This window comes from Phacochoerus africanus, chromosome 11, assembly GCF_016906955.1.
Source record: "Phacochoerus africanus isolate WHEZ1 chromosome 11, ROS_Pafr_v1, whole genome shotgun sequence".
NCBI lineage: Eukaryota > Metazoa > Chordata > Mammalia > Artiodactyla > Suidae > Phacochoerus > Phacochoerus africanus.
Genome location: NC_062554.1, coordinates 26,047,811 through 26,075,261, shown reverse-complemented (window position 1 = coordinate 26,075,261; position 27,451 = coordinate 26,047,811). Strand labels below are relative to the sequence as shown.

General features: G+C 44.3%; 1 protein-coding gene across 1 annotated transcript in view; it reads right to left on the bottom strand.

Moving 5' to 3' along the window:
- Nucleotides 1–11,019, bottom strand: part of HEPHL1 (hephaestin like 1) — a 79,537-nt gene extending 68,518 nt beyond the window's left edge. Inside the window, exon 1 of the mRNA XM_047752576.1 lies at nt 10,838–11,019. Coding sequence (XP_047608532.1) covers nt 10,838–11,004 — 167 coding nt within the window. The 5' untranslated portion in view covers nt 11,005–11,019. The remainder of the gene's footprint in view (nt 1–10,837) is intronic.
- Between the last annotated feature and the right edge of the window lie 16,432 nt (nt 11,020–27,451).

Sequence of the window (27,451 nt, the reverse complement as noted above, 5' to 3'; positions counted from 1 at the left end):
TTCAGATTCTTTCCCAACACAGATTATCACAGAATATTGAGTAGAGCTCTCTGTGCTAGACAGCAGGTCCCTACTGGCCAATCATCTCATGCACCGCAGTGTGCATATGCCAGTCCCGAACCCCCAGCCCATGCCTCCACCCAGCTGACCCCTTTGGTAACCATAAATCATTCAAAGTTTGTGAGGCTATTTCTGTTCTGCAAATTAGTTCATTTGCCACTGTATTTACTTTCATAATAAAGACATGCTCACATTTTATTTCGAAAAGAGAGTCCAGGCTGTTTGGCTACTGAGGGGCCACACTCTCCCTTTTGTGCGCCTCCTACTTCTGAAAACAGCTGCCACCCCCAAGATGTGCTATGAGGACAAGCTCTCCTTCTTTGAAGGGGAATTGGCAACTTGTGCAAGGGGTACAGCACCTGCACCCTGAGTTGGAGGGAAGAGCATCCCTGCTCACCCTCTGGCTTGACAAGTCCAAGTACACTGTCTCAGTCTCAGGACTGAGGTCATGAGCACACTCGGGTCTGTGCACACTCAGTCTTCTGCTTCTGCACATCCACTGAGCCTGCATCTGTCTTCCCAGGAGCAAGAGTTAACCTCTTCGGCTTCCCAAGCAGAAGCCCACATTTCCCTGTGCAAGGGATTGGGATAAAAATCTGGATGCCTGACCCTGGGGCTTTATGATAGGTTTGCCAATCCCAAACCCCCAGTCCAGCCCTCCACCCACCTGTCCCCTTTGGTAACCATAAATTATTCAAAGTCTGTGTTTCCCAGCCTCACTTGCAGCTTGGAAGACCACGTGATACAGTTATAGCCAATGAAATGGAAGCATATGTCACTCCATGGAACTTCTCTGGACTTAGCTGGAAGAGATCCTTTCTGTCCTTTGCTTTTCCCCTTATTTATGCCTGAAATGAAGACGTGGTCACTGGAGCCTCAGCAGCCATCTCGAGAGAATTAGGAAGAAGGTCAAGTGGAATGGCCTTCTAGGGATGATCACACAGAAAGCCCAAAGGACCTAAGAACCTCACTGAAGATTGCCAACCTCTGGATCTCTCTTGTGGAAGCCAATGAACAGATCTAAGCCAGTGTTTTTCAGGCTTCTGTTAGATAGCAGCTGAATATAGATCCTAACCGAACAGGCTGTTCAGAAGGAGAAGGAGGAGGAAGAGCAGAGGGAGAACTGAGTTATCCTCAGGCTGGCGAATGGGCCTCAGAGTAGACAGAGTTGCCTGCCTTTAGACTGGTCACCACGTATATCAATGGCAGAGCAAGGATTACATTGAGAATCCCTGGCGCCCTCTCCAGACCCAGCCTGATGGCTAAAACGCCATAAAGAGGTAATTTGGAGGAGCTTGTTGCTCCAATAGGCTCTACAAGGAGAGATGGGCGTCTGATCCTCCTCACTTCTCTCTTTGGATTCCCCGCACGTGCTTGTGTGCGTGCACGCATGCACATGTACACACATGCAAATGTGAGCTGAGCAGGAGTTCCTTATCGGGAGCTGCCTGGCAGAGACACCCAAACAAATGGCGAGCACATCAGAGGGAGGGGAAGTGTTTGCCGCCTTCCTGCAACATATTGCATATGCTGCATATTTTAGCACTGAGTTATGCATCAGCTCGTTCTGCACATTCCTGGGTGTGTGTCAATCTTATCACCTCAACAACCAGTGATCACTCTAAGAGGGAATTCAGTTTTCTGACACAGTTGTTCCAGGTGTCCATTCATGTACAGCCATATCAAAATTATCTGGGATATTTGGCAAAATTTAGGTCACCCAGGACCCATTTCAGGGCGATTGAATCAGAATTTCTGGTGGCAGAGCCTGTGGAATCCTTATTTTTCCTTAACTCACCAAACAATTCCTACAACAGAGTATTCCAGTGCTTGCTCATTCTGAGTTTTCTTTCCTCCCAGCAGAAGGGAGAGCAAAGAGTTTTCACACTTAGGTAAGGCCATGGGATATTGACAAATGAGCTGTGAGTGTAAGTGACGTGTCACTTCCGGGCCAGGGCATTTTATTGCCATTGCAAGATCCCCTCACTTCCTTTGCTGCAGGGGAAGCCTCGAATGAAGCCAGTAAGGCTTCAAGATCCAAGCAGTGTGGCTGCCACTTTGCCCAGGGAGGACAGCTGTCATGGAGTCACCAACCCTCTGTAAACCCGAGTGGGGAAGAAATACACCTCCGTAGTGTAGAGCCACTGAGATTTGGGGGTTGCTTGTTACTCTAGCACAACCTGACCTATTCCAACTAATACAATTCTGATGCACATGCAAGTTTAGAAATCACACTTCTATAGTACTTAGCATTAAAACCGTCGTAACTATTTGAAACCATAGGGATTGTTTAGATCCTTAGGAACTATTGAAAGTGTCAAAGGGAGTCGAAGGGTGGCAGTAAGAGGAAGTCATTCCAGGGTCTATGCAGCAAACCATCTCTAAGAACCCATTATTCATTTCTAACAGTAGGACAAAAGCTCCAGCTACTATGAGTCTTATTTTCTTTTTCTTTTTTTTAAGGCTGTACCTGTGGCATATGGAAGTTCCCAGGCTAGGGGTCAAATCGGAACTGAAGCTGCAGTCTACACCACAGACACAGCAACACCAGATCCAAGCCACATCCGTGACCTATGGCACAGCTTGCAGCAATGCCAGACCTGTAACCAATTGAGCGAGGGCAGGGATTGAACCCACACCCTCATGGACCCTATGTTGGGTTCACAAAGAGAACTCTTACTTTGTGTCTTAGAAAATGCAAATCCTGCCCAGGGAACGAAACAAGTGGGTCCCTTCAAGGAGCCACCCACAGGAAGCAGCCTCCAGTGCTTGAGTGCACCCATTAGAATGCCTATGTTGGTGGCTTGTACTGTATTTACAATGTAGTCGCAGGATGGTCCCGCAGTGAGTGGCTAAGTTATCATACTTGCCAGATCCATCACCAACCTACAATCTAACATTTTGACTCAAGCTGAAGAATGTCACTTTCCCACTGTGAAGGAATCCAGATGGGGCTGGGAAGGTTCACCTTAGCAACCGCTTTCAAGACAAACCATTCACATGGCCAAGGCGAGGGGCCAGGCTGTGAAGAGAGACACCTTCCAAACGCAGGCGAGGTCTACGATGGTCAGAACGAACCTGCCTGTGGGAATCCTCTAACCAGAGCTGAGGTGGACTTCCAGATGAGATTCCGAGGGGTCTGCAGCTCAAAGGGTCTGTGCATCTCACCAGCACCACTACCCCCCACAACCTGGATCTTTCGGTGGGATTTTTTTGCCCCCATCCATTCAACCATCAAGCAGCTATTGAACCTCTACTGTACATGGAACATTAAATTAGAAATTGGATGTACGATTCTCAGTCTCTGTATGCAGGAAATTTCCCACCTGGCTGGGAAGACAAAGTGCGTGCATTGGTGAATACTTAGCAACACCCAGTTTTCTGTACTAAAGGGCACCTACACCCTCTAGAGCCCAAAGAGCTGAGTGTGTGTTGAGAGGATTTGGCATGAAGATGGGCTGCAAAGTAACATCAGCAAAGGTTATGGTCAGAGCAAACGTGTGAGATTATACAGTGACAGGAAGGACAAGTGGTTTTGTCTGAGCTTGAGAGGACGTGGTTCACTAAAAGGAGAAAACAGGGTTTGATTGGGACAAATGCCACTTGGCAAAAGGAAGGGTGAAGATGGCGGTTCCGCGTTGCAACTCGGGTGCAGCCGCGCCCTCCTAATTAGATTAATAGTTTTCAAAGCCGTCCCATCCAGGGATGCATGCCTCCACACCTTGCTCACCGTGGTTCCCCCAGGCATCACCTAAGTCTTAGGATCCTCCATCTCCCACTTCATTTCTATAGGTGCCCCCACCAGGCACCAAGTCCACATGGTAAAGAGAAAAGAGAATGAGCTTGAATCCCAACTTGACATGGTGAAGTCTTGGAGAAGTGACTTGACTTCTCTGAACCCCAGTTTCCTGAGCTGCAAACCACTGACCATAACAGAGCCTCAATGAGGGGTAAACGAGATGCAGAGCCCCAAGCACAGCATCTGGGGCAGGAGCACTCAGTCAATGGGAGTCATGGGAGTTATGATCGTTTCTGGCAAAGCCCTGTTTAAAAGAAGAAAATGTGACCATCTGAGGCCTCATTACATGTCCTGCTCTCCAGAGAACCCCTTGAGGCAGAAGAGCTACCATGATGACAATTTCCTGCGCGCCCACCCAGTGCCAGCACCATATCTGAGCATTTATAAATCTCCTGATACCCCTGCAGTGAGCTGATAATGGTGCTCAAAGATAAATCTGCACCCTAATCCCCCTATTTGGAGAAAGGGTCCTTGGAGATGAAATTAAGTTAAGGATGTTAAGATGAGGAGATGACCCTGGATTATCCGGATGAGACCTAACTGCCAGAAGTGTTCTCATAAGAAGAGGAAGAGAAGCTGATAAGAGGACAGAGCAGAGACTGGAACGATGCCACCACAAACCAAGGATCTCCAGCAGCCCCCAGAGTTGGGAAAGGCAAGGTGTGGATTCTCTCATAGAGCCTCCAGAGGGAGTTTGGCCCTGCCGACACCTTCAATTCAGACGTCTGGCCTCCACGATGGGGAAAGAATATATTTCTGCTGTTTCAAGCCACCCAGTTTGTGTTAATTTGTTATAGGAGCCATAAGAAACTAATACACCTCCCAAGGCAAGTACTGTCATCATCCTCATTTTATTGATGAGAAAATTGAGAAAAAGAAAGATTCAATTACTTGCCTAGAAAGTGGAACAAGACTCCTAAGCTTCTCAGTTGACGCCAGAGCCCCACACTCACCAGCAGGCATCTCGTTAGACCACTTGGGCTCCATTTGGCTAAGGAAAATTTCCCAGGACCTCCCTGTCCCCCTGATCAGGGTGGGAAATGTGGTACCCTCTGCGTGGCATGGAGAGCTCTAACAACAACGCCTGGAACTTAGTAAGGATTCAACGACAGTTAGCTACTGTGCTGTCTGGGAGTCCTCTCAAACCACACTCAACGAGGCCTTGGGGCCGCACTATGCAGAGGTGAGAAAGGGAGGAGGGAGACTGAGAAGGCCTTCAGGAAGGATGTGGAAAAGGAGGACTGGGGAGGGGAGGGTGGCAAGGACTGCCCACTGCCTTACAGCTCCCTTTCTTTCCTAGCAACAGAGTCAAATCCTGTTTTATTCAGGCCCCAAAGCACTATTTCGGTAGTTCCCATTGTGGTTCAGCTGTAACAAACCTGACTAGTATCCATGAGGATGCAGGTTTGATCCCTGGCCTCGCTCAGTGGGTTAAGGATCCAGCATAGCTATGAGCTGTGGTGTAGGTCACAGACGCAGCTCAGATCCCATGTTGCTGGGGCTGTGGTGTAAGCCGGCAGCTGCAGCTCTGTTTCAACCACTAGCCTAGGAACTTCCCTCTGCCATGGGTGTGGCCCTGAAAAGACCAAAAGAACCAAAAACATGGAGTTCCCATCATGGTGCAGCAGAAACAAATCCAACTAGGAACCACGAGGTTGTGGGTTTGATCCCTGGCCTCTCTCAGTGGGTTAAGGATCCAGGGTTGCCATGAGCTATGGTGTAGGTTGCAAAAACGACTCAGATCTGGCATTGCTGTGGCTGTGTCATAGGCTGGTGGCTACAGCTGCAATTAGACCCCTAGCCTGGGAACCTCCAAATGCCACGGGTACAGCCCTAAAAATACAGAACAACAACAAACAATAACAACAACAACAAAAAAAACCACACACTATTTCCAAGCCCTCCTTGTGGCTTTGAGTATCCAATGAAATGTAGGTAGAATTGGTTGTGTGGAGTTTTCATGGGGTGATACAGCAGGAATTGCTCCTCTTCTACCTGGCCCCTTATTCTATTCATTACAGGATCATAGGCATGATGGCTGGTGTTCCAGCAGCCATTTTGTGACCATAAACTTCCTGGAGGAGTGAAGTTGAATTCTAAGGATGATGGGTCAGAAATATAGAAGGCCTCTGAAATCCTATTATGCCAGCTGTCCTAGCAGCCTTAGACAGGCCACCTCTGGATTGCTTTCATAAGAGTGTATAAAACCCTCATTTGCCTAAGCCACTCTAGTCTTGTCCCTACAGGCAGGCAAAAGTCATCAATAACTGATAAAGAGAATAGCAGCAATTCCAAGAGATTCACAAAGCATCAGGCCCAACACAGGATTTTTTTCTTTCTGCTGATAAAGAGTTGAGATTTGAAAATCATTGTCTAAGACCAAGCTCTGATGAGAAGGTCTCCTTCTATTTCAAAGCTTACAAAAGCCTTTCTCTTCCTCCACCTGCTTCCCTTCACTTGGCTCTTCTTTCACATAAACATACAGGGTTCTCCTCGTACCCATCCTGAGGGCTGCCACAGTGATATGGTTGGGTCAATTCCCTTAACGAACCCTAATCTGAGGGTGGAAGAGTGGTCCATTTCGCTCTTGCGAAAGTGTTGGTTCCGCCTGTGAGTTGGCCTGCATTTCACTGGGAGGAAAAAGCCTACCTGTGTGTTGGTGGCCTAAGGAGATCTTGGTGAGGACTGTAGCTTTAAATAAGGTGACCCCACTCTGGTTCCATTAAAGACCAGGCTTTACCACCAAAGCCGTCATACTTCAATTAAGTGCTTTAAGAGCCCAAGCAGGACTGGCTGGAGTGAATCAATGCTGACACCATCCCCAGGCAAATCAAAGGAGCCCTGTGTCCCTATTACGCCCAGTGGGGAAGAGGAGGAATATATTCATCAGGAGAAAATATTTCTAAACAGAATGGAACTCCTAAATCCTACACTTTCTAGGAAACAATTGGACTTTTGAATTCTACCATCAAGCAAAGGCACCAGGTTGGAAAGTTAAATTGTACCATCTGACGGCTACAATGTCTTGGTGAAATATTTCCATTTATTTCTTACCTCATTTTTGTGAATCAAAATTGATTAGCACTGCCTGATTTTGACCTCCAAGCTTTTTCACGTCACTGAAATTTCTGTACTCACCCTCTTCCTTCCCCGCTAACTTTTCCCATTCCTCTTATTCAAAGATAAAGCAACCAGAACAACTAAACTGACATCGTGATTGGTTCTTACTTTAATGATTTCGAACGACTGGCCTTGTGTTCAGTCCTCCATGGGTTATTGTCACTGACAAAACTCCATGTAGGAAGGGGTTATCATAAATTTTCTGGGCCTCCCTGTCCATAATCACGGCACACTCTGCCAGCTGCAGGGGGGACTGGTGTGCATCGAACCACTAGGGAGCAAAGCAGGGCGAAAGAAATGCTGTGTCCAAGGCTGGAGAAAGATCCTACCATGAGGGGTTGGGATGGAGACTGCTCAGAATAAGCCAGACCTGTGGGAAAGAAACTTCGTGGGTGAGGAATTGGAGCTCACCCTTAAAGAAGAGGGGAAGATGGATGGGTAAATACAAAGCCTGAATACTTCAAAAATTGTCACAGGAGTTCCCTGGCGGCTCAGCCAGTTAAGAATTTGGCATTGTCATTGCAGCGGCTCCGGTCATTGCTACGGTATGGGTTCGATGCCTGGCCCAGAAATTTCCCTGAGCCATGGTGTAGCCAAAAAAAAGTCACATATCCCCACTTTCAGGCCTTCTCCAACTCTGATTTCTAGGCTGCACATTTGCAAATCAGCTCTCTCCTTTCATTGCAAAAATCTTTCTAGACCTAACAAGTCAGGTAAGATGTTTTTCATTCAGTTTCAAAAATTATTTCCAGTGCCTTAAAATTATACTTCTCTCTCAAGTGACTTTAAGGACTGTATTTCAACTCCCTTGTTATACAAATGAAGGAAATTGATGTTCAGAGAGATTATGTGACATGTTCAAGGTTACACAGCAGGTTAAGGGCAGAGCGAGGATTAGAAGTCACATCTCCTGAAACAATGAGATCCTGCTGTATAGCCCAGGGAACTATACCTAGTCACCTGTGATGGAACATGAAGGAGGGTAATGTGAAGAAAAGAAAGTGTACACACACACACACACACACACACACACACACACACACACACGCACGCGCACACGCACGCACGCACGCGCACACACACACACACACTGTCACTTTGCTGTACCGAAGAAATTGACAGAACATTGTAAATCAACTATAGTAGAAAACATAAAAATCTTAAAAAAATGAAAGATACATCTCTTGATTCCTATTCCAGGTTCTTTCTATCATAGGGGAATAGAAAGCACCCAGATGTCATGAACTTCTGAATATTGGGCATTTTCTGGGTGTGAATACATAACCAGCAGAGAGTCCTCGGATACACCCTCTACTCATCCTGCAGAAGCTGAGTGAGAAGCACAGTCACATCATCCAAGATGACTCTTTGCTCCTGGGGAAACGGCACAAGGCAGAGCACACATCGTGCACCACACATTTGTCCCATCATCATGGCACCCTCACCTGTGGCACCTGTGGCACCCATGACACCTGCGCATTGTGGCACCTGAGACATGTGTCCTGTGGTCTTGAGTCAGCAGCCAACCACAACTGTGCCTTCTTAGAAACTTGCCCTGAGCCATCAGCCACAGCAGCAGCACTTCCTGACATGATTGCCGATAAAAGCCAGCGCTCCCCTTTCAAGAGTCAAGAGTCAGCCTTGCATAAACGCTGCCTCTTCCTACACCAGAAGGAAACATTTGGGGACCTTGGCATTCCAGGTATGACATTCCAGCTGTTCCTAAAGGGCAGGAGTCCTCCCCCGGAAGCCGAGCATTTGTTACATCACCTCACTCTAATCCAACACCAAACTGTGCTTCAGTTACGCCTATTTTCTTTCTTTTTCACCACAACTATTTTCACACAGTTTACTATCATTTCTTCAACGCATCATCCTCTGGCTGAAATGATCAACAGAGAGCCCCTAACTTGCTCCTGCACCCAGCCTTGCAGAAATGACATTGTAATAGTTCAGTATTTAAAGTACTTTGGGTTTTTGAATGAACCCAGGTAACCAGTTTGGTCACCGGAACCAATGATCATTTTCACTGTCTTTCTGGAAAGAGTGACAAGTGAGACTAAACCTGTCTTTGGTAAGAACTGGATCTTGCTTGAAAGTTCTTGTTACTGGAACTCCTGGCTTCCCTCAGCGTTGAGTTTAATTCAATGGTAAAAGATCAGCTTTGCCAAGAAACAATTTTCACAGGCTCTGAAGCCAAAGCCATGTGAATTTGGTGCTGCCTTTTACTCTGTAAACTCCAACAAGTACTTAACCTTGGAAGTTTAGTTCCTTTTTTTTTTTTTTTTAAGAATAAGAATGGTGACATCTGTGACCAATGATGAATTGAAAGTCTCTGGTGGGATCCCTGGGTCAGAATAAATGATACCAGACAGCTGTACTGACATGGGCATTTTAGGAGAAAGATAAAATTCTGTGCATGTGGAAAGGCAGTCCAATATCACATGGAGCTTAAGGGCTACACTCATTACCTTCAACGAACACATCTCGAATAGGCTCCCATCAAATAGCTGCTCACAAAGATCATTTTCTATTGAGCCTTATTTGAGGGCAGCAGAGCTCTATTTTTAGGGAAGGCTACTGGTAGTTAGGGGAGACTTTCAATCCCATATCCACTGTTTAGATTACCACCACCAACAGTCAGTAAAGATAAGACTGAAAGAAGTCAAGAGCCTTCTCTGGAAATAGCCCCCTGGACATTAAAGTTCCTGGTACAGAACTTAAGGAAAGGCCTCTTGGTAGCCAGGCTGGCATGAGCATCATCCTTTTTGAATAAACAAAACATGACTATGCCCCTTTTTTGTTAGAAAACCTGGAAGCCATGTGTCCAATCCAACTGGACATTTCCCAGGGCAGGGGACCTGGCTCTTAAAGTCTTGTTGGCAGACCCTGTGGATCTTAGCAACTAATCTTATCTTTAAAAAAAATGGAATTTGGATGTTGAATGCACTGGGCTCTGCCTACCAAAAAAGGAACAGGCATCCAAATATGACTATGTGACCAAACATCTCAAAAGATGTTCTAAGAACTACAATGTTGAAAATATGCACAACAGCTTCTGCAGCCAGCAGACAGCTTCAAAGGGAACTTCAGGGAACAAATGAGAAATTTAAGATACAGCATCCTGGGAGGCGAGGGGGAAGCAAGGGTTATTTATTTTTTTTTTTTTTTTGCAAAATAGGGACATAGAACAGAGCAGCTCCCTCTCAACCAGCTATGCCATGGGCTCTGGGGATAATTACTGCCCTCAGATTGAATGAGTTGGGGCTGGAACGAACTTCTCACCAGCAGGAAAAAAAAAAAAAAGCCATTTCTAAGTGGACTCAAGGAAACTCTTAAAATAGCAGCCAAATCTACAATAACTGCCCCCCTCTTTTAAACATTGCAAAACAAAAACAAACCATAACTACCTATAGCCTGCTTATCTCTAATTATGATGTTTCATTCCAAAAATAAAAACTAAGAAAACACTGTACATTTTAAGTGAACAATTCCTGAAAATTCTCAGTTTTTTCCCCAAGGGTTAACTTTTAACAAAGTGCATCCAGAACCCCCAGAAAGTCCTAGTGGTCCCTCATAAAGCTTGTCCATGTAGAGAGTAAGCCATCGTTCCTAACACCTGGTTGTGGATTTGGCTTCACAGGTTGAGGACGAGGTGACAAAGAGGTGGAGCTGAGACAGTCTCTCCCAGATCAGGCACGCACCCGTGCTCGGGCTTCCGAGCAAACACAAAGCCCCTCCTGGGGGGTCTGGATCCACTCGCCCCCATTATAGGCACCCAAGAAATACAAGCTTCCTCCCGGCAGCGTCAAAAAGGAGCCAGCCCTAGGCGTCTATGGGGCCCCCAGTTTCACTCACTTGTCTTCTGAGAAACTTCGCCCAGTAATGATGTTCTTCCCTTGGGGGACATAGTTCCAGTACTCTTCCACAATCCCAAGGTAGTATGTTCTGGTAACGGCGCCAACCAGCCCAGACAGACCCAGGAATGTGAGGAGGATGCAGGCAGCCTGCCGCTTCCGAGGCATTTGTGGATGTAACTCAGGCAAGCAGCCTGCAACGGAGGCAACCCTGCCTGTCCCTCCCCCTCATTCAGAGCTAGTTATAAAGAAGGAAGGGACAAGGCTCAGCTCCTCCTCCGTAGGTAGTTTGGGGTTGGGACAGAGACTGACAACGTGGGTAAGCACAGCAAGGCTCCAGAGGGCAGTTGCTATGACAACAAAACTTTTGCCAGCCAGCCAAGAAATGTGTACCTGGTTTATTTATTTACTGCCCAAACTGAACAGGCCTGCTTCTGTAAGTTTTGGTGCTCTGTGCTGGCCATGGTTCTTCATCTCTTGGCTAGGCATGTCAATGCAACAGGTTGGCCTGATGGGCGCCCCCTGCTTCCTCTTTTTTTTTTTTCCTCTACATCTATTGCAGGAACATATGAACATTTGCAAACGGGGCCGGTCTGAGTGGAGCATCAAGAAATAATCCCAAGCACTAAAGAAGACTTCATCTCTGTCGGGACGGCAGAGGGAGTGATGTAACCTCCCTCTGCCATCTCCAACTTGTTTTACGAGGCTACATGAAACAATCAAGTCACATCATAAAGTTTACATCAACATCATAAAGCCTCACTAATTCTCCCTTGAGTCATGCAGCATCTCCCCCAGATCCTCTCAAATCCCACCAGCAAGAATGAGGCGCTCACGCACCAGCTAAAATTTTAGAGGCCGTCACCCCCCAAAGGCAGTGACCCGCCTTTCTCGGGATGAAGGCAAGTGATCAGGGAGAGGTTCCCTTCAGGCACGTGAAGATGAAATTCAGCAGCAGGCCTTTGGGTCAGAAAGGTGATGGGTGTGCCCATTCGCCCGTGTGCTCTAATCTGTGACCTAGAATCTTCATGTTGAAAGAGACCTCATCCAACCCTGGAGGAGGACCCGTCTGATTCCCATGCAGAGTTAGTCTCGAGGCAGCAGCCGCGGAATGAAGGAGACGGCCTCCTGGCTGGGCTCTGAGGTTACACAGACCTGTGTTTGATTCTAGTCCCACCGGTTGCTAACTTCAGGACCATGAAGAATACCTTGGCCTCTCTCTGAGCCTGGGTTTATAAAACAGAGAGGGAAGGCTTGTTGAGAAAATTTAAAGGACGACACAGGAGCAGATCTAGAGGAGCTTGGGTATGAGACCTTTAGATACAACACCAAAGACACGATCCATCAAAGAAATAATAAGCTGGACTTCAGGAACAAATTTCTGCTCATGAAAAATGCTGTCAAAAGAATGAGAAGAGAAGCCACAGCTTGGGAGAAAACACTTGCAAAAGACACAGCTGATATAGAACTGTTATCCAAAATATACAAATAACTCTTAAAACTCAATATGAAAACAACCTGCTTTAAAAATGGGCAAAAGGAGTTCCCTTTGTAGCTTAGCAGGTTAAGAACCTGACTAATACCTTTGAGGATTCGTATTCGATCCCTGGCTTTGCTCAGTGGGTTAAGGATCCAGGGTTGCCACGAACTGCAGCATAAGTCACAGAAGCCGCTCGGATCCTGTGTAGCTGTGGCTGTGGTGTAGGCCGGCAGCTGCAGCTCCAATTCAACCCCTAGCATGGGGACTTCCACATGCCACACCTGCGGCCCTAAAAAGCAAACAATAAAAAATTTAAAAATGGTCAAAAGACTTCAACAGACACCTCATCTAAGAAGATATATGGATGGAAAATAAGCATATAAAAAGGTGCTCCATATCATATGTCATCAGGGAAATGGAAATTAAAACAACAATGAGAGGGGAGTTCCCATTGTGGCTAGGCAGTAACAAACCCGACTAGCATCCATGAAGACTCAGGTTCGATCCCTGGCTTCACTCAGTGGGTTAAGGATCTGGTGTTGCCTTGAGCTATGGTATAGGTTGCCGATGCAGCTCAGATCCCACATTGCTGTGACTGTGGCACAGGCCAACAGCTGTAGCATCTACTTGACCCCTAGCCGGGGAACTTTCATATGCCATGGGTGCGGCCCTGAAGAGCAAAAAAACAACCAATGATAAGATGCCACTGCACATCTATCAATGGTCAAAACCTGGAACACTGGCAACACCAAACACTGATGAGGATATGAAGCAATAGGAACTCTCATTCATTGTTGGTAGGAATGCAAAATGGTACAGCCCTGTGGGGACATGGTTTGCCTGTTTCTTTTAAAACTAAATGTACACATTGAATATCTTAAAATGTTGTCAACTATACCTCCGTAAAACTTAAAAAAAAAAAAAACAACTAATGCTCTTACCATATGATACAGCAATCATATTCTTTGGCATTTCCCAAAGGACCTGACAACTTACGCTCACGCAAAAACCTGCACATAGATGTTTATGGCAGCTCTATTCATAATTGCCAAAATTTGTAAGCAACCAAAATGCCCTTCCGCAGATTAATGAACAAATGGTGGTACACCCAGATAATGAGATGTTATTCAGCATTAAAAGGAAATGCGCTATCAAGCAATGAAAAGACATGGAAGAACCTTAAAGGCATATTCCTAGGTGAAACAAGCCATTCTGAAAATCTACGTATTGCATGATTCCAACTAGATGACACGAGAGCAAAGACAAACTATGGAGAGGGCAAAAAGACCAGGGATTGGAAGAGGCTTTTCAGGGAGGCAGGGATGAACAGGCAGAGCACAGAGGATTTTTAGGGCAGTGAAACTACTCTGTATGAAACTGTAATACATGGTGGATATATATCATTACACATTAGTCCAAACCCATAAAATGAAGAACACCAAGAGTGAACCCTAAGGTGTTGAGTCCGGGTGATAATGATGTATCACTGTAGTTCATCAGTTGCAACAAATGTGCCATTCTGATGGCAGGTGTTGATAATGGGAGAGGCTACCTCTCCTGTCGGGGCGGGAGGTGCGTGGGAACCCTCCATTATCTTCTACTCCTGTTGCTGAGAACCGAAAACTGCTCTAAAAAAGCAAAGTCTGTTTTTTATTTTAAGTCTATTTTTTTAAAAAGAAGACTTAAAGGGAGTTCCTGTTGTGGCAAAGTGGTTGTGGTTAACGAATCCGACTAGGAACTGTGACGTTGCAGGTTCGATCCCTGGCCTTGCTCAGTGGGTTAAGGATCCATCATTGCCATGAGCTGTGGTGTAGGTTGCAGATGTGGCTCAGATCCCGCATTGCTGTGGCTGTGCTGCATGCCGGCGGCTACAGCTCTGATTTGACTCCTGGCCTGGGAACCTCCATAGGCCGCGGGAGCGGCCCAAGAAATGGCAAAAAGACAAAACAAATATATAAATAAAAATAAAAATAAGATTTAAAAATATGATGTCTATAAAGCACCTGCCATAGCCCCCAGCCCAGAGTAAGTCCTCAAGAATGTTAATGTCTTTCTTCCCAATCTACTCTCTCTAAAAGGGGCTGCTTCAGCCTGTGTGATGACAGCCGTGTGTTTCCATCAGCTTTTTGCTGCTTCCTTCCCCAGAATCCCATCTACCATGGCCCCCCGCCTTGGCGTCAAATAAGAAAGGTCTTTTTCTTTCAATAGTAGATACACTACTGATATGCTGTATAAGATGTAAGCCACTTTAGCTAATAAAATATATGCTGGGTATCTTGTTTCATAGCCAGGCTCTCAACATCTTTGATTTATTGATTTGTTTTTATGTTAGGACACTTGGGGAATAATTGCCACAGCATGTTACCCTTTAATTCAGGTTTATTCTTCAAGACAGGTTTAGAAGCTTTGTGTGAATTTGTTGCTTTCATGGCCACTACAGAAGAAGGATTCACAGGATAAACCTGAGCACAGACTCAAAAGAAGTTGGGCTTTAAGTGTTCTTGGAATCTGGAAACATCCTGGACCCTATAACTTTTTGTTTATACACCAGAGAAGCAGACTATTTAGGGCAAAACAGGTGATGTGGTATCAAAAACTTCATTGACATATTCCAGACAATTCTTTTAGACAAGAGAAACAGAGGTATAAATGAGACAGATTAAAAATACTCAAGTTAACTTTTCTACTCAGAACACCGAATACATGTAATGGAGACCCTCAGGAAGACAATCCCTAACTTGTGTGTGTGTGTGTGTGTGTGTGTGTGTTCAGGCTGCACCCACAACATATGGAGGTTCTCAGGCTAGGGGTCCAATCAGAGCTGTAGCCTCCAGCCTACGCCACAGCAAGGCCATATCTGAGCCACATCTGTGGCCTACACCACAGCTCATAGCAACAGTGGATCCTTAACCCACTGAGCGAGGCCAGACATCAAACCTGTGTCATCATGGATAGTAGTCAGATTCATTTCTGCTGAGCCACGACGGAACTCCCCTTAACTTCTGATTCACCGAGAGGCGCCAGAGCATGGGAGGTGCTGTAGCCAACGAGGTCAGGGCATTCAATCCATTCGAAGCAGAGAACACAGTTACTGAGGGCCAAAAGAGTCAGGGAAAGTGTTTACTAAAGACAATGGAATAGAGTTCTGGAAAGTTCTCTGACATTATTCCTTATTTTAGAAAAATAAAGATGCTACTCAACAAACGTCTGAATTACGGAAGCGCTAAGGAACAGAAAATGTGTATGAATGAAAACAGTGCTCCTCTAACACTCCTTTCCAAAAAGCCACTGCTAAATAAATACGTCATGGACAATATCCCTGATATGATTAATAAATCTGTGAGTAATAATGTGAACAGATACTTTAAACTCTGTTGGACCCTATTCAGACATAAATAAAGCAGAGAAACCCAACATGTATAAAGCACCTACTATGTGAGATGGACAGTCAGATATTCACTCAATGATGTCCTCAATAGACTCATCAGGTTTAAAACACGGCAAATTTGATGTTTTGCATCAGTAGAGGAGAAGGATAAATTTGGATCAAAGCATATTTCTCTGAAAGGGTACAGGATATTTAAACAATAAAACTTTTAGTTCAAGGAGCCAATTCAGATAAACAGTATTCAAACTAGCCTTACCTGAGGGGTCATTTTAAATGATAAATACAATGGGAATGATGAAATTGGCTATCCCATTCTTCAGACTCTTTGCCTGTTGAAGCCTACAGTCCAGACCACCACACTTAACCCATGTTAGTAGATTTGGACTAAATTAAAGCCAAAGCCAGGTGAGTAGACCATTTCAAGAAAGGAAACATTAGTAGTATACAAGAAATTTCTTCAAACATAAACTTGACCTAAGACTTTTGAAGGAACAGAATGTAAAATGCACATGGACCCATATTCCACCAAATGAAAGTTCGGTGATAATATCTGGCATTCCACTGTTTGAAAATTTTTGCTGAATACTTACATTGTTAACTGTTCTAGTCAAGTGGGAGTGAGACAGGCATGGTTCCTATCCTCAAAGTGTTTGTGTTCTCATAGGGGAAACAGACTGTCCATAATAAACAAGCTTTAAAATATTTAAAATATTAACTAAATATCATAATAAGCTCAGTGAGTTCAAGGTAATCCAGTGCAGATGGGGGAGGGGAGATAATGTCAGAGCCATACCCAGGAGGTGTCTGAGGTGTTTGGGGAGGTGGCCCAAAAGCTTGCTCTGAAGCATTCTGGTATTTCGTAGGGTAAAATGCAGCCTATTGAGGTCCCATCCTTAGAAGCCCCACCTACTGCCATCATCTCCACCATCACCATCAGCATCACCATCACCATCAACACCACCATCACCATGACCATCAACAACACCATCACACCATCATCACCACCATCACCATCACCACGACCATCAACACCACCATCACCACGACCATCAACACCACCATCACCACGACCATCAACACCACCATCACCATCACCACGACCATCAACACCACCATCACCATCACCACGACCATCAACACCACCATCACCACGACCATCAACACACCATCACCACGACCATCAACACCACCATCACCATGACCATCAACACCACCATCACCATCACCACGACCATCAACACCCACCATCACCACGACCATCAACACCATCACCATCAACACCACCATCACCATCACCACGACCATCAACACCACCATCACCACGACCATCAACACCATCATCATCACCACCACCATCACCATCATCACCACCGTCATCATCATCATCAGAAAGAGCACAAGGTTAGGCTAAGAGACACTTGGGTTGAGCTGCTTGAGGAAAGTTAATGGGCCACATCCCTGCCCAGTAGGAACTTCCACTTTCGGGTGTCCATATGCTCCTCTCCTGGGGAAGTGCCTGAGGATGTTTCAGAGCCACATGCCTGAGGCAAACCCTGGTGCCAGACACACAAATGAGCCAGCCTTTAATCTCGGACATAGTAAAAAGAAGAGCAAATACTCTCTGCTCAAACCTCTCTGTTTTCCCCTCCTTCCTTCCACACAAACTGCGACCGCTGAGGGTGTGCTTCGAGCCCCTAATGCCTCTTTGAGGCATGGATTTCCAGGGGTTCAGGCAGGCCTACCCCTTGGCTCTGTGTGGTAGGGCAGGGAGGAGGATAATCTAAACAGAGTGTTAGCACCACTGTGGCTGCCAGCCTTACACAACCTCCCAAAAGAGCATACCTGCCAGCAGGAGCTATCCACCCACCAGCCCACCCTCCTGAATTTGGAACTGACTACAGGGCCCTGGGACAACCATGTAGGCACAAGTCCTAGAGCCCCTAAAGGCATCTGGTCAACCCCATGCACAGGCTGGAGGATTGGAGAGCCCCTTAAGGGGAAGAAATGGGACCAGAGACCAAGGCCCATGTAGGTTCCTGTCTGGACTCAGGGCACCCTGTCCAGATGGCACTGCTAGCCCAGGTAATCCTAGACACCAGAAGGGAAACATCTTTGAGAAAGGCACTCCAAAACGAGGGACTTCTTAAAGATCAGGGCTTATAAAGGGGCCCCACTGCCCTGGTCTAGTCTAAGGACAGTGCCGGATTCAGCTCTCCTCCCAGCTCTAGCGTGTGAGAGTGTGTGTGTGTGTGTGTGTGTGTGTGTGTGTGTGTAGAGGAAGAGGGGGACAATATGGCCACTGTGGTCCAGACATAAGGTTTTCCCATAGCTTCTCTTTGGTGACACTTCTAGGCCCTTTAGGGTGATACTCTGTTTCTCATGGAAAAAGAAAAACCAGAGCAAAGATCTGGAAAGTTCCCAGAGATGCAGCCCCTGCCTTTTTCCATGACTAAAGAGTCAGGCATTCATTCACTCCTCTATTGAACAGGGACTATCCTTCACCATTGCTGTCACTTCCTAACTATGCCCTGCCATTCTTCATGCTCAAGCCCCTCTGCCAGCTGTGCTGTAACTTGGGTACGTGGCACATAGTCATGACTTCTCCTAAATGTTCCTGAGACTATATGTTCACAGCTTAGAAACAAAGAAGGCCACAGTCTGACAACACTCTGGGTGGGTCAGGAAAAGTCAGATTCCATTGCAACAGAACTTTCGGGATTCTTTCATGGGACCTTGATCCTGTGTGTGTATCTAATACACTCTGAAAATAGGTGAGTCTCCCTGAGCCTCAAAGCTTGGTTTGTAATGATCTCGGTTGTAACAGCATTGATTGTACTAGTGAGGAAAGATCCATTTCCCTTCATCTTAACTAGGTCAGAGAAAAAGTCTTAGATTTCTAGAGTTTTCTTAACCTTTCCCCAGGTTTCAGAGTGATGTCTGTGCGAAGAATCTGGCAAATCGGCACACTAGGTAGGATTGACTGGTTGAAGATCAATCCAGACTCCAGATGCCCCACTTCTCAGGAGATGGAAGACCCCACTACCTTCTCCCACTTTCCATGGTTCTCCCAGAATTGGCTCAATAGGACTGTCTTAGTACAGCTCCAATGATCTGGGCCTATGGAATGCGGAGGAGCAGGGCAGGATACTCAGGAAGGGGTTTACCAAATTCCCAACCTGTTTTTTGGGAAGATGTCAAACTGCTCAGCTCAGCGTTTGTTAAAAACTTTACCTGAGGAGCAAAGCTCTTTAGAAAACCCTGTTAAACTGCATCAAAGACGCTGTAGCAAATTCCTGGATTTGGGTGGTGGTAGGAAGTGTATTCCTTTTAGAAAGGAGGAACTGGCTCCAGGTGGGACCTGCCTTAACTGAGACCTCCATGAGACATAGATTCCCAGGAGAAATGCTTCTGGCCATCAAAGCATGTGGTGGTTCTGTAGAGGAGGTCTTTATAGGCAGTGCTTCAGCTCCCCAGGTTTGGGCAGGTAGGCACATGTGGAGTGGATTCTGGAGCACAGCCAAGGCCCTCTTCTCTGGCCTGATTGCTGATGCCCAAATTCAACAATCAGAGCCTCCTGAGTTTGGCTGGAGGCAAACGATGTGAAAATGCAAATATCTCCTGATATTGGCCTAACCAGTTGAAGTTGTCCTCAGTGAATGAGTTTACTAGATTCATTGTCATGAGTAGGTTTAGACTGAGAGGAGGAAGGGAGGGAGCATCAAGAGATACCTGGTCTTCCAAGAGGAGGTTCCATAAGGCTCTGCTTCGAGTCAGAAGGAACCCAAGTGCCATGTGGTTCAGAAGTCCCAACTCACAGCCCACAGGCCAAATCCAGCCCCCACTGTTGTTGGTCTAGAGTGGTGTGGAACGCAAAATCTGAATCTTATGGCCTTTAAGGAGGATATAAGCTCTCCAGCTCATCATAGACCCCCACCATGCCTCACTGGCCTGCATCTATTTACTTCTGTGCCGGACACCTGGCCTAAAAGTATATTCATCTTTGACGGCTTAAATTCTAGTCCAGTTTTCCACTCAATGCAAAAACCCCTTCAACAACATCATGCATTCTTTGCTCATTCATTTTTTATATATTCATTCAAAAGGTATGTACTGAGCCCCTCCTCTGGATTGGCTTATAAAACATGGAACTTTAGAGCAGGAAGAGTCCTTGGAGATGCTCTAGTCTTAACATTCACCTAGGTAATGTCATGGAGGCCGGGGTAGCTGCATGGCCTGTGCGACATCACCAAGCTGCTCTGTGGAGGTGGCTGTCTCTCTTGAGCCTGCCCAGCACCCCACTGAAATCCAACCACACTGTGACCACATGCTCCCCAATGCCTGGTTCAGTGATTCTCAAAGTGCAGCCCAGGGGCCTCTGGGGTTCCCAAGACCCTTTCATTGCATCTGTGAGGTCACAATGATTTTCATAATGGTACAAAACTATTATTAGCTTTTGTGACCCTCATTGTCTCATGATGTATATTAAAGTTTTCCAGAAGCACATGATACATGATATTGCAACAGATAAAAGCAGAAGTAGATATGAGGATATTAAGCCTGTCATTGAACAGGTTTGCATAAGTATATCAACAAAACTATGCAGCGGTTCTCAGACAATTTTTTGTTGGAAAATATATTTTTATTTAAAAACATTTTATTTATATTAATATAGAATGGGTCTTGTGTTAACATTTATTATTTTTAAATGAATAAATAGTTTTAAAATTGCTTAGTTTGAGTTTCTAATGTGGTAAATATCAGTAGATATAACCAACATAAATTACAGTTTTCTAGGATCTTCAATCATTTTTAAGAGAATAAATAGGTTCTGCATTCAAAAGTTTGAGAACTGCTGATGTATTCTGATAAACATAGGGATGGTAAATTATACTACTTGAATTTTCCTTTTTTTTTTTTTAACACCACTGTCCTTTTTTAATTCCCCATGGGTGGAAATTTTTTTTTAATTTTTTAAAATTACTCAATGAATTTATTACATTTATAGTTGTACAATGATCCTAATAAGCATATAAGCATGTATAAGTTGTATGATTTTTTTTTTCTTTATAGGGCCAGACTTGGGGCAGATGGAAGTTCCCTGGCTAGAGTTCGATTCAAAGCTGCAGCCACCAGCCTCCACCACAGCCACAGCAATGCCAGATCCAAGCCACATCTGCGACCTACACTGCAGCTTGCAATACCACCAGATCCTTAACCTGCTGAGCGAGGCCAGGGATCAAAACTTCATCCTCATGGCTGCTAGTCAGGTCTGCTACCACTGAGCTACAACAGGAACTCCCATATATCTTTAATATCAACTGTTTTCTTTTTCTTTTCTTTTCTTTTTTTTTTTTTGGTCTTTTTGCTATTACTTTGGGCCGCTTCTGTGGCATATGGAGGTTCCCAGGCTCAGATCTAATCGGAGCTGTAGCCGCTGGCCTACGCCAGAGCCACAGCAACACAGGATCCGAGCCGCGTCTGCAACCTACACCACAGCCCACGGCAACGCCGGATCGTTAACCCACTGAGCAAGGGCAGGGACCGAACCCGCAACCTCATGGTTCCTAGTCGGATTCGTTAACCACTGCGCCACAACGGGAACTCCTCAACTGTTTTCTTATTTATCTCCTTAAAATGGAATCACAGGATGAGATTGAGATAATTTGTGGTTCCAATAAATTGGTTTCTGGTTAGTTAGTTCTGTCCCTTTAAGTTTAATAACATAATCCTTACAAAGCCTTTATCTAGTATAAATAATGTGTAGATATTATTCTTACAACTTTCTTATTTAAAACGGTACTTTTTTGTAACATTAATTCTAGTAGTATCTTTCTTAGAGTCTCAACACGAAGTGAAATAGTGTGTCAGGGAGACTTTGGCCTAGCTGAAATAAACTGTGATCCCCATTTTTTATTAAGACAGGAAACTACAGAAGGAAGATAACCTGTTGAAATGATCCATGTCAGGCACCTAAAAGAAGGTTTGTCACATGGTAGTGAACACTAAATGCTAGCTCTTCTCCCTTTTATCACCAGAGTCAAATTCAACGAAGTCCAGAGTTTTTAGCATGGCGGGTGAAGCGCTCCTGATCGGACCCCTGCCCACATCAGAACCTGCTGCTGTCCCCGTGAAACTGCATGCCAGCACTGTGCCCTGCCAGTGGTCCCTGGATACATCATGGCCCTCATCTCTGCTCTCATTCGCTCCGTCCATCTCCTGGGAATGCCCTGGCCCCATCTAACTCCTTCCTACACTGCCACACTCAGAGCAGGTATCGCCTTCTCTGGAAACACTTCTGGTCCTCCCCAGGCTGGGTGAGCTGCTCTGCCTTGAGGCTCTCGTGGAAACTTCAGCTAACCTCTATCAGAGCCATATGACTTTGGGCCAGGACCTGACCTCTCTCACCTCAGTTTTCCCATCTGTAAAACAGAAAAATAATAGTTTCAACCACACAAGGTTATCAAGAGGATAACTTGAGATTTGTGTAAAGTGCTTAGTATAGTTCCTAGAACATATTAGTCTTTCCCTACTAGCTAGTATACTTATTCTAGCTATTATATTTATTTTGGTAGCACTTACCACATATACCTAGATATAAGACCAGATACTATAAAACTCTTAGAGTAAAACATAAGCCAAACACTCTCCAACATAAACGACAGCAACATCTTCTCAGATCCACCTCTTAGAGTAATGACAGTAAAAACAGGAATAAACAAATGGGACCTAATTAAACTTAAAAGTTTCTACACAGCGAAGGAAACCCTAAACAAAATGATAAAAACAACCCACAGAATGGGAGAAAATCTTTGCAAATGAATTGACTGACAAGGGTTTAATCTCCAAATTTATAAACACCTTCTGCAGTTCCATACCAAAAAAACAAACAACCCCATCAAAAAATGGGCAGAAGACCTAAACAGACAGTTCTCCAAAGAAGACATACAGACAGCCAAAAAACACATGGAAAGATGTTCAACATCCCTCATTATTAGAGAAATGCAAATCAAAACCACGATGAGGTACCACCTTACACCAGCCAGAAGGGCCATCATCCAAAAGTCTACAAACAATAAGTGCTGGAGAGGGCATGGAGAAAAAGGAATCCTAGTACACTGTTGGTGGGAGTGTAAAGTGGTGCAACCACTGTGGAAAACAGTATGGAGATTCTTCAGAAAACTAAAAACAAAAGTATAATTTGATCCAGCAATCCCACTCCTGGGCATGGGAGGAGAAAGACACATGTACTCCAATGTTCATTGCAGCACTATTTGCAATAGCCAAGACCTGGAAACAACCTAAATGTCCATCAACAGAGGAGTGGATCCAGAAGATGTGGTACATATACACGATGGAATATTACTCAGCCATTTAAAGTAATGAAATAACGGCATTTTTAGCAACATGGAGGCACCTAGAAATTATCATGCTAAGTCAGTCAGACAATGAGATGCCAACATCAAATGCTTTCACTTACGTGTGGAATCTGAAAAAAGGACACAATGAACTTCTTGGCAGAACAGATACTAACTCACAGACTTTGAAAAACTTATGGTTTCCGAAGGAGAGGTTGGGGGGGTGGGGGGGTACGCTGGGGGTGTGGGATGGAAATCCTATAAAACTGGATTGTGACGATCATTGTACAACTACAAATGTAATAAATTCATTGAGTAATAAAAAAACAAAAAAACAGGAGTTCCTGTCATGGCTCAGTGGTTAACAAATCCGAGTAGGAACCATGAGGTTTCGGGTTCAATCCCTGGCCTTGCTCAGTGGGTTAAGGCTCCAGCATTGCCATGAGCTGTGGTGTAGGTCACAGATGCGGTTTGGATTCTGCGTTGCTGTGGCTCTGCTGTGGGCCGGCGGCTACAGTTCCGATTAGACCCCTAGCCTGGGAACCTCCATATGACACGGGTGTGGCCCTAAAAAGACAAAAGACAAATAAATAAATAAATAAATTTTTTAGAAAAACAGAACAATAATAGTTTCAACCACACAAGGTTACTGCGAGGATAACTTGAGATTTATGTAAAGTGCTTAGTATAGTTCCTAGAACATATTAGTCTTTCCCTACTAGCTAGTATACTTATTCTAGCTGTTACATTTATTTTGGTAGCACTTACCACATTGAAAATATCTGGGCACTTATCTGAGCATACAACTCGGGGAACTCTAGTTGTTTTCTCTGTCTCCAAGAACCTAGCAGACCTCCGGTCACGAGCAAGGGTTCTCTAAACTGAAGCAACTTTTGATAGGACTCAAAATTCTTTTATCCATCATAGTAGTCAACCCAGAACCATGTTCCATATTCTAATCTTGCACTGTATATCATCTATACCTTTGCTATTTTTAATAACTATATGTGTTTATATTTTTTAATTTTTAAGGTACAGTTGGCTTACAATGTTGTGCCCATTTCTGCTGTACAGCAAAATGACCCAGTCATACCTACATATACATTCTCTTTTTCGTACCATCTTCCCTCGTGGTCCATCGCAAGAGACTGGATATAGTTCCCTGGGCTGTACAGTAGGACCTCATTGCTTGTCCATTCTACATATAATAGTTTGCATGCACTAGTTCCCTTTATATTTTTATAACTGATTTTGTTATAAACATCTTTGACATTAAAAAAGAAACACTTCCTTGTGGCAGCAAGGAATTGTTTGATCAAAACATACAAACCCTTTTACAGCCCTTGAGAGAGATCATCACACTAATCGCCAAACAGACCAGGTACACACACAATCCCCCACGAACCTGTTTTTCTCCCTGACTTGTCATCACTGAATTTTATCACTGGTTTCATTACTTTAATGGGAATATACTAGTACCTCCAAGTGTTCTTATTTGCCTAGTTTTAATTACTGCCAAGGATGGACATCTTATATCATGATAAGACACTGTATTTTTTTTTTCTATCAGCAATAAAACACCTATTCATTTTTTACGACACTCAGTGCAGGATTCAAATGGCCATGTTCTATATCTCTGTTGTCTTTATACTTCTTCAGGTATGCATTTCCCCAATCTATTTATTTTCTTATTGATATGTTTTTACAGCATTTTCTGCTACCACAGATTTTTATACACAAGTCGTGCCTCAGGAGTCAAGCAATACTAGCATGCCTGCTGTCCCATCGCAGTCTTCGACAGTATTTGATGAATTTATTTACTTCAAGCTCCTTTTTGACAGGTGGTTTTTGAGTTGTTCATTCTTTGACTTGACGAGAAGCTATGCTAGTATACAGCGCTGAGCTCATTCTCTTCCCAACTGAGATCAAGTTTCTTCCAAGCACTGACTAATGAATCTTTTCCCCATTATGATACTGTTTCTAACATGTTATAAAGTTCTGTGTAATTTTGAATTTCTTAAATTTATATTCTATTGCAGTGATGAATCTCTCAAATTCATAGGGTGGGGTTTTTTGGGGTTTTTTTGTTTGTTTGTTTTTTGCTTTTTAGGGATGCACCTGCAGCATGTGGAGGTTCCCAGGCTAGGGGTTGAATTGGAGCTACAGCTGCCGGCCTATGCCACAGCCACAGCAACGTAGGTCCGAAATGCCTCTGTAACCTACAACGCCAGATCCTTAACCCACTGAGCGAGGCCAGGGATTGAACCTGCCACCTCATGGTTACTAGTTGGATTCATTTCCCCTATGCCACAATAGGAACTCCCCAAGCTTATGGTTTTAATCCCTGTTGCTTCGTAACGAGCTTTACAATCTATTGGAGTGGGAGGAGCATTATTACTGATCTTAAATAGGGTCCATGTTCTTGCTCCTACTTCTCGGGGGTGGAGGAGTGAGCAGTCTGAGAGCCCAAGTGGTCAGGGAGCCTCAGCTTTCTTCCATAGCCTCAGAATCTGGGTAGCTGTGATGATACAGACATCAGGAACTGGCTGCGCCACTTGACCCATGATCCTGTTTTCTTTGGCCCACAGCCTGCTTTTATTTTGGTTTGTCTTGACCTGGAATGTCTTCAGGTGAAGCATTAGGTCTTTACAATTTCTTCCAATTCCTATCATCTGATACCTGGTCTAGCTATGTCATTTTTGGGGGTCTCCAGTCTATTACCTGCAATCATTTGAGCTTGCAGCCCCAGACATAAAGTATATCTCATGGATGCTAGTCAGGTTCGTTAACCACTGAGCCACAACGGAAGTCCCTTTTCTGTTTTTCTAGATTCCACCTGTTGGTGATATCATATCATGTTTGTCCTTCACTGTCTAACTTCACTTAATATGCTAGTTTCTAGGTCTATCCATGTGGCTGCAAATGGCATTATGTTTTTTAATTCTAACATGGAAATAATGAGGTATCTCATCGGACTATTGAAAGGATCACCTGAGATAACACTGGAGAAGTCACTTTCTTCAGTTACTTTTTTTTTTTTTTTGGCTCTGCCCACCTGCAGGCATGATGATAACCTTATGGTTCTTTGATTCTGGGGAAGGGATCTTGCTGATTTTTGTATCCCCACTCCATTGCACAGCACCCTGGCACACAGCAGAGAGTCACTGAAATCTATTGAATATGAGTATATGTATGCCAGATGCCCAGGAACCATGCTGTAGACATAAGACCCCAAGCCACACTTTAAAAGGAAGCACGCTCCAGCTTGCCATTTCTCAAACACCCAGCCGTATCCCTGTGACGAGCTTCTAATCATTGGTCATTTAGTGGCAGGGTCTATTGAATTGCTAGCCATGCTGATGCCCATGCCAAGGTGGTTTCTGTTTTAACTTGGCCTTAATTAACAAAGACACTACATAATGGCTGCTTAGACTTTATGCACCTATATTTAGTCCTCATGGCCTCCAGTGTCCACTTCTCCTGTTCATATAGAAAGAAGAACTCATCTCGTTGCCAGATGATGACATTACTTGTAAAGGTGCTCTGCTTTCTAGATTGCAGGTTAAAGCCAGGTCACTGGAATTACCCATGGTTGTTAAACACAACCCGTCTATATTCATTTTGAGTGACACAGAGATTTTACCTTATAACCTGAGACTCTGCCGATAAAATGTTTCAGGCCAAATAAATAATACTTATTTAAAGCAGTCTGCATTTTACTTAAAGGAGAAAGAATTTTCAAGATTCATATTGTAATATTTTTAATTGAATTAACCCATTATTACCTGTACTGTTTAATGAAGTATTATAAAAATGGTCAGCAGATTAGACAAGAATAAGAAATAAAAGGTATAACCTATGAAAGAAATAATTACTTTCTAAATGAAATGATGAGTGTGGCTCATCAAATTAAATTTAAGATACAAAAAAAAAAAATCATAAAAGAATACCATGAACATTTACCATGAGCTGAACACCATAAAGCAACAAACTGGACAAGCTAGAAAAAAATGAGCAAATTTCTAGAAACACATAGCCTGTCAAGACTGAATCAGGAAGAAATATAAAATTCGAACAGACCAATCAGTGGCAGTGAAATTGAATTGGTAATTTAAAAAAAAAAACAAAAAAACCAACCTCTCAGCTAACAAAAGTCCAGGACTGGATAGTTTCACAGGGGAAATCCACCAAACACAAAAAACTAATTCTTCTCAAGTTATTACAAAAAAAAATTGAATAGTTTGGAGCACTCTCAAATTCATTCTATCAGGCCACCATACTGAGATAACAAAACTTAGACAAAGATACTACCAAAAAAAAGAGAGAGAGAAGAGAAAATTATAGATCAATATTTCTAATTAATATAGATGTAAAAGTCCTCATATATATTTG